At 35.8% G+C, this 8,796-nt stretch overlaps 1 protein-coding gene across 13 annotated transcripts in view; it reads right to left on the bottom strand.

Annotated features, from left to right (window-relative positions):
• Window positions 1–8,796, bottom strand: part of LOC106461089 (nicotinamide riboside kinase 1-like) — a 79,624-nt gene that overhangs the window by 42,120 nt on the left and 28,708 nt on the right. For 11 of the 13 annotated variants that reach the window (XM_022387953.1, XM_022387950.1, XM_022387957.1 and 8 more), the window contains one exon: window positions 898–1,015. In XM_022387953.1, coding sequence (XP_022243661.1) covers window positions 898–1,015 — 118 coding nt within the window. Of the gene's footprint in view, window positions 1–897; window positions 1,016–5,583; window positions 5,730–8,796 lie in introns of those variants that run through there. The other 2 variants (XM_022387959.1, XM_022387961.1) reach the window with 2 other exon arrangements.

The following is an 8,796-nucleotide window of genomic DNA, read 5'->3' as shown; positions in this document are numbered from 1 at the left end:
AAAAAAACGCACCTGATTTAAATGTCACACCTGAATGCTCACATCCTTTTAATTATGTTTGAAATTATGAACATTGCTCAACATCATGAAAATTAAACCTTATTTTCAATAAGCAATCCTGAAAAATATTTGGGGGTGCTTAACTTTTTTCCAGGTGTATATATGTGAAACTTTACTGCAAATATTTCTCTTCTATTGGATTTTACCTAAAGAAGTTCAATCTTATTGTGTACAGTAAAGATAAATTTACACTTCAAACTATTTCCTTCCTCATAACACCTTTAAAATCAATCCTTTTTTTTTTTACTTAAGTAGGAGAACTATCTATAATAACACTTTCTGTAGGGTAGGCATATTTTAAATGTGGATAAACAAACACCTTAAAGGCATGAGTAAAATATAATATTTGACAAATTATCCATTTGAAGATTCTGTTCAAATGCTTTACATTCTAATGATTTCAATTATAGTTTAAATAAGTAAGCTAAATAACAATCAATACATCAAAGACTAGCAACTACACTTCTAGTATATTTCCTTAGTTATCTATATTTTTTGTTCCACCCCAACATAACTGTTCCGCATGCTTTACTTGATACTGAATATTTAAATTGCATATTTGAAGGTTACCAGTGTAGCAAAAATGTCAACCAAGCCTTCCCATCTAAAAAAGTAATCACATTAGCCTTAATATTTGAAAAGAGTTTTCACAGGCCTGTTTATCTTAAGCATTTACGAGTTTGTATATTTTAAGTGACCTTAAACATTTTTATTGCTTATTCAAATATTCAGTCTAGCAAATCATAACTTTTGTGGGCTTAACATGACTGAATACCTATTAACTTTCAAAAATATATTTTGAAACCTGGTTTGAAAAAATAAACAAGAAGAACTTACAGATAATTAAATATCAGATGCCCCTCAACTATTATTAGTGGGTTTCCAGAAGGAGGCTCATGGCTCTTCAGTTCAGATAGTTTAGTCATTAAATTATTCCAATCAATGCTTGACAAACCTAAAAAAAATGAGATATAAAACTTCAATTGAACATTAAATGTTGTGCATACAAAGATTTTACATTTTCTTTTGTATGCTCTCTTCTGAAATGAAAAAAAGTGTGAGTAGAAAATATTAAGTACCCAAGAATAACAGTTCTCTTAAAAGTTACATCATTCTGGTTGTGTGCAATGTATTTTCAATTCTTTCGCAATGCAAAAAGCACACTAACATTTTATGTCAGGTATCACAACTAAGTGTTTAAATGCTGGTAAATCACCCACAGAAATCATTCTTTCTAAATCAATTTTTTAAGCTAATAAGTAATAATAATAGTGAAATTATATTTTATGATACTAATGGGTATAAGCAAAAACTGCTTGTGAAAAACTTTATCCAAGTACCATCATAATAAAATAGCAAAGAACATCCTAGAGAGCACAAAAAGGAAAGATTGTCTATTTCCTATCCATCTTGGAAATGTCATAAACGTGATCAAAATATCAAATTATGCTTTTTTCACACAAGATTAATCATTACATCTTTTGAAATGTAGTAAGTACATAGGACTAATATTTATACACCATATTTAATATGTTAAAATAAACACTGTAACTAGTTGATACACTGGTTGCAAGTTAACTGGCAGTAGCACTTTTAAACCTGAATCTGATACAAAGTAACAAGCGTTCAAGATTTTGGTTGAGAATATGGAAATGTGATATATACAGGTGACTTGAACATAGACTTGAGCTTTACCTGATAAGTTTGCAAAACAGGAGATTCGATCAACATAAGGAATTATGGATAACTAGCAGTAATAGTTGTTATCAAGACATTTGGAAAGTTAAATAGTCTCAATCACTATTATGTCAATTGTATCCTAGTAGGCCTGAAAGGCCTTGGTTTTGTACAAAAAAGACATTTTTGGTGCTTGATAGAGCATATATAGCATTGTTGACATAATATTATACACTTATTATATATAGGCATACAATGTGTTTTCTACCCCTTAGCTACTAAACAACTTCCATATTTTTAGTGATGCAGGTCTATTTTTAGTATAGAACACCGAACAAAGAAACTAATAAGTTTCTTTCATCTTTTTTAATCAAGGGGTTACCCTGGTTGCAAAGGTCTTCACTTTTGTTTTTTCTTCAGCATGAGATATGCTATGAGAAGGAGAAGTGGTCTGTTCTAACAGCAAATCATGGGCTCGCCTGAGGGGTATTTTCCAAGTCTTAATGATATATCAGTAGCCCTCAGTCAGATGGATAGCATGTGCACCTGAGGGAATTATTATGTTTCCTCTGTTTAAGTTAAACTGATAAAGAATTTTGCCAGAGATATATACTTTTACTAGACTTAAAAGGACAGATAAACTCTTCTTTGCTGTGGCTGACAAGCATCACTTATTCTGATTCTACGTATAGACTGCGATGTGAAATATCTTTATTCAAGAGATACTTCCTGCTAGACTTGAGTTTGAGTTGATCATAATCTAGCTTAAGAGGTGGAATTATTACAATGGTGAGAGGTCATCAATAAACTCCAACCCACTCCAGCCAACAAACAAGCATGTCTTTATTCAAGAGATACTTCCTGCTAGACTTGAGTTTGAGTTGATCATAATCTAGCTTAAGAGGTGGAATTATTACAATGGTGAGAGGTCATCAATAAACTCCAACCCACTCCAGCCAACAAACAAGCATGTTTAAATGTTTGTTTGTTTGAAATTAAGCACAAAGCTACACAATGGGCTATCTGTGCTCTAACAACCACGGGTATCGAAACTAGGTTTCTAGCATTGCATACTGCTACACCACTGGGGGCTTGTTTAAATGTTTAGACTTAATGTTGCTTGTGTTTTTTAATGGAATGAATATTGTGATCATTACAAACCTGTGTCCTGTCTTCTCCTTCTATGTAAAGGCTCAATCAAAAATTGAGATACCATGGTCCTGATCTGTGATATAGGATCTGGTGTCTTCTGTTTAGGAAATCATGGAAATTTGAATGCCATGGAGTAGGTGGAAAGATTTTGGTGCAGTGACCAGAATACTTTTATTGCAGATGTCTGGTTTTACTCTGGTCAAGTGTCTTATTGTCCATGTTCCTCAACTATTGTGTTGTTGATTGGAACTGTGCTTGAGAATAGCATTCTGTGGTAGAAGGATTTATATCTGGGATGAAAAAGTTGCTGCTGGAGATGAGTGGTTGGCAGGGACGAATGCTGGGTCTAGAAGGGACCCCCTCCAGGCCATGAGACTTTCATTTTTTCTGAAAAGAGCATTAGTGAATATTCGATATCTCTGAGCAATTGCTGCCCAGGGAAGAAGGGATGTTTCTATCTGGTGCACACAGAGTGAACAATTAAGTTATTCCCCTGAGGTATGTCATGTGGTAGGAAGCCTTTATAGGAATCTCCTGCAAGTGCCACCCAGAGTACAGCCATCATGGCTCTGGTCAGTACCACCACTTAATCAGTAAAAACCAGGGATGGCATACTACCAGAGCAGCTACAGGTCTCAAAGGAATCTGAAGTTTTGCTGAACCAATTGGGGAGGTACTGCAGGTACTTTGATGTCCTGTGATCCTAAAGCAGGGATCTAGCATTTGCCCAAGTTCATGGACTCCTGCACTACCCCACCCCCACCATATCCCAGCAGGCAGGACAGCTCTGCTTGGCACAAGCTGTGAGCTTGAGGTTAGGAGGTTTATGCCGAGATCACAGGCACCTGTCAGAGAGTCAAAGTAGGACTCATCTCCAATTTTTTAGAAATGGAGGAGGAGGACTTGGAACACTTCATCAGGCACTTCAAGTAGGTTGTTGCTTGGAATGAACAAAGTATGAGTAGGTACTATGTAATGCAGCTGTGGAATCAACACACGAGATGAACTGTTTCTTGTCCAGAAAATAAAAACACTAGCTCATACAATGATCTTTCTAAGTGGAAATGCACTCCTTGTATTGGTCTGCTCTTGAAGGCATCAAACATATGAGTAAGATTCAGCTTTTATTAGGACAAAGTCATCACTGAGCTGTGCTAAAACCTTAATTGAATGTAAAACTGAGCTATCCATCTAGCTTAGTACAAGAGCTTTGGTTTCTATTCAAATTCATCTGTACAGCCTGCACAGGAAAGCCTACCCATCAACAACCTATACAGATCCTATAGACTGCCTTATATATCACATCATAGAGGGACTATGGAGTGAATCAATGTAACACCATTTTGGAATGAGGGATATTCTCATCCTCACTTTGTCATTGTCTACTGTGATGAGGTTCCAAGTGGTATTTTCAAACAAGTCGCAAGAAAGGAAAAAGGCTACATCAGCGTCTGCCATGGCTGTCTATAGGCCAGACCATTTTGCATAAGTGGGTGCTCCATGTCAAACTCAGGTTCCACTAAGGAAAACTCAGCTGAAAACATACATATTTAAAATGCAGCAAAGTAACACTGGTTCCACAATCAGTGCTGATCATATCTTCATCTGGACATTGCTCCAGAAGGAAGAATTGAAGCAAATGCTTTGGGTGTTGGCAGCAGGATTATTATCAGGTGAATTGCCAGTATCTTGCCATGCAGGAAGACAATCAAAGCAGTTTTGTCTGACTGCACAACAAATGCAAATGCACCAGTAAGGAGCTGTGGCTGCTGCTACTACTTCAAAAAAACTAATAGAGCTCAGGCTGTGGTGGTCAGTCTGGCTCTAGAAAAGCTTGATGGATCTTGGTATGTGCTTATCAAGATAACAACGACAAGAGCTAGAGTTCTTAGTTTATATAATGCCGACAGGACACTGGTAGACATTGCTGTACATCAGGCACTCAAGGTGAAGCCAACATTCTGGCCAGTTAACAATGACTTCACCATGGCAAATGGTAGCAGGCTAGATGTAACTTGAGAAGCATACCTCCAACTGTATCTAGATTACTTAAGCCACAGAACAATGCTAGTGGATGGAATGGAAATACTGCAGAAGCTAGTAGTCAATTTTGCCAAAACAACAGGAGAATTGAGCACAAAAAACTATCCAGTACCAGACAAATACCAAAAGCTGAGCTAAATTTACATAATCTGTGGTTTCACCAACTTGTATGGTGAATTTTGGACTGTTATGAATGCATATTATCAGTTGCATTTTTATGTCAGCAAAGATTATATCTATATGCTTCATGACAGCATCATGTATAATGAGATAGATTTGAGGGCCTCACCATACCTCTTTCCATTCATGATCTTACATACATTTATGGAAGCTGAAAGAACTAATGTCTCTCCTATACTTTACAGCTTCATGCTTTTCCCAGTTAAATAAAATGCTTCTAAAGAAGCTTTCAAGGCTTTTGATGGAACAGTGATCAGCTTTGCCTTTTCAACTGTTTCACTTGTTGCTTGAAAAACTTAATGGTTTTACCCAGATATTTGGGATGTTTAGTTTCCAAATACCTTGTAAGTTTATTTGGTTTCATGATGTAATTAGTTAAAACCCGCAAGCACATAATGCAATGCAGTTGCTTTTTGTTACTAACAACTATGTAAGTGAAACCAAATTTTAAATAATCCAACTGGTACTTACAGACTTTAGTTTTTGGTTTGATGTTCATACTGAAGCAGTAAACAAAAATCGATGAAGTGCTAAATCCATCCACAGAGCCATCAATTTGTTCTTCATTATCATCAGCTTTTAATGATTTCTTCTGTTTGTTTATTTCTGATCCATCACTTAAAAAAGAAATTATATATTTTTTGCCAATATGTAATACTCACTTATCCATGTTTCTAAGTAGTAAATATACATTATATGCCCCAAACTTGAAACTAACAAGCTGACAAATGTGTAAAAAAATCTTGTGATATCTCGGCTATCCAATCAATAGTCAAGTTGCTTTTTGTATGGAATATAACAGGACAACAGTGGCATAGCAAGATGGGTGCAGTCGTCCCCGGGTGCAGGTGTGAAGGGGTGCAAAATTTCTTCTTGCCTATAATGCTTATTAATTAATAATTATGCCCTCCCCTAGGATATAGCGCAACTGCCCTACATTAAGTAAATACGACACAGTGTTACGTTATTTGTGTGTATTACACTTGTAGTTTGAACTTTTAAAAGCCGCCCACTGAAATACAGTGAGACCGAATTGACGTACAGAAGTAAATTACACTATTCCATCATTCATCTGTAGATCAAATACAAGTCCTAGAGTACAACATACAAGTAGTGGTTTGTAATTGTATTGACTGATTGTAAATCGTGTCTTACACCAACTAATGTACTAGACTTTAGGTCTAATTGCACTTATAACTTTATTTCTAGACCCTAGATCAATCATCATAGAAATTGTAGCCTATATTGTAGGCATACTTAGACCTATACTAACTATTAAACTAGGCATTGCACTGGGACAGATCTAATGACTAAGTTAATAGATCTAGATGTAACATTTGTTCTAAAAGTTAGGCCTGATAAATCTAAATCTAGAATTGATGAGGCAGGTTATATCTAGATCTGGGTAGATTCAATACAAGGTGCTTTCAATCTATGCACCCAAATCTAAGGTCTAGTTTAGATATATAAAGCTATATTTCTGTCATGATTATTACATCTAGATCCAAACCTAAGACTACAAAGATGGAAATAACAGGTCTGACATTAATGTTAGATCTAAATGTACTAGCGACTTAATCTAGGAACTGTAATCTAGCACCACTAATTAATATTAAATATAGCCTTTGAGTCTCTAGGCTTATATTATGTTATGATTACACCCTTCTCCACAGTGTGTGTAATTTTCATTCGAGCAATTTCAGACTTGTCTCCTGTAGTGTGCGTGTAGTTAAACCTATCGAGTTTTTAAATGTAATTTAGCAACTGCCAGTAATTTATATGGTGCTCATAAGCATGCTTTACCAGCATACACACTCATCTGCATTGATTTTCTTACTGTCGTGTCACATTAATTAACACGAGTATGGGTGGTTTAAATAATGAGAGTGAAACCAGGTCCAAATGTGCCTAACTAGTCCTGAGTTGCAACTATAATTGTATAATTTAAATATAATTTGTGGTTAGGGACTTAGAAAAGTAGAATGCTTCCTTTCATCTGACAATTTGCATGTTGCAACTAAATAGTGTAGTCAGTAGTGATTAATTTATTCTTTTAGCCCATTATGTCGAAAAAAGAAAGTGAGCACAGGGACGCAAAAGACGTGCACAATTTGCAGCTTCGATGGTGGAGTCAAGCAAATTGATGAGAGCTTTCCTTGCTGGAAGTGATGACACCAGTAAGCCAGCATCTATTCCTTTTGTCAAACTGCAAGATTGTGAACCTGTTATTTCATTTGAAAAAGAAAGCAATGAAGAAACTGTTCTCTGTCCTGTTGAAAGCTACAATAATAATAAACAAGAGGATTCCACTTCGTCAGAAACAAATCCACAGAATAGTATTGCTAAGCTAAAAGAGGATGACCCGATAAATATTTTAACACATAGGGATATTGAATTTATGAATTTTGATACAACAGGCTCAGCAGTTGTAACACATGAACATCGCACAGGGATAGTTAAAGTTGGAGCACATGAATTTCAACATAAAGAAGGTCCATTTGGTGCCAAGGATGGGCGTTCTATGACTGTATTTTGGTTCAAACGATGCCTTCTGAATGTACAAGAGGTCAATCGTTCCTGGTTGGTGTATTCACCTCTACATAAAGCAGCATAGTGCTTTGTTGTCTTCTTTTTTCATCTACATGTATGACATCCGATAGTCAGTCTGCTTTCACAACACAGGGCGGATTCTCTAAGTGGAGAAAAATTGAAAAGTTAAATGCCCTTGAATATAGTGACAGTCATCGTGAGTCATTTGCTGCTTGGAAAGAAACTGAGCGCCGAATTCGTTTTCAAAGTGGCATTGATGAAGAGCTGCAAAGGCAAATTCAGCAAGAAAAAATAAATGGAGAGATGCACTGCGACGGTTGCTGGATTGTACACAATATTTAGCTTCTCAGAATATTGCATTTCGTGGTCATACTGAGGACATAACCTCAAACAAAAACCGTGGAAATTTTCTGTCACTTTTGCAGTTATTAGCAAATTATGATCCAGTAATGAGAAGGCATTTAGAGCATGTTAAAAACAAGCAAATGTCAACATCTTATCTTTCTTTTCAACTCCAAAATGAGTTTATAAATCTCATGTCTTCACATTTGCGAAATTATTGTTCGTCAGTAATTCGTGGAAACAAATACTATGGTATTCTGTTCGATTCCACACCCGATTTAGCCCATCGTGAGCAATTGGCCCAAGTTATTCGATTTGTTGACATTGACTTTAAGACAAGAAAAGTAGAAGTCAAGGAGTCATTTATTGACTTTATATGGATAAAGGAAAAAGACGCTGCCAATATTGAGAAAACAATAAGCACAAAATTAGAAGCAGATGGAATTATATTGAGTGATTGTTGTTCACAATGTTATGATAATGCTGCTGTCATATCAGGTCATTTTTCAGGCGTTCAACAAAGAATTCTGAATAAAAATCCAAAAGCAGTGTTTATAAACTGTGACAACCATAGTTTGAACTTAGCATGTCTTCATGCTGCAAGTCAGAAAACAACAATTATTACCTTTTTTGGTATAATTGAAGCCATTTATAATTTCTTTGCTCATTCAACAACTCGATGGGACGAACTGCAGCAAGAGTTTATGATCTCTGTCAATCGTGAATCAGAAACACGGTGGAGTGTATGTGAAAAGGCAGTAAAAGTTGTACATTAAAATCTGGATGAATTGC

The sequence above is a fragment of the Limulus polyphemus genome, unplaced genomic scaffold (assembly GCF_000517525.1).
Source record: "Limulus polyphemus unplaced genomic scaffold, Limulus_polyphemus-2.1.2 Scaffold895, whole genome shotgun sequence".
NCBI classification, from domain to species: Eukaryota; Metazoa; Arthropoda; class Merostomata; order Xiphosura; family Limulidae; genus Limulus; species Limulus polyphemus.
Note: the sequence above shows the minus strand (reverse complement) of the source record. Positions and strands in the feature narration are given on the sequence as shown.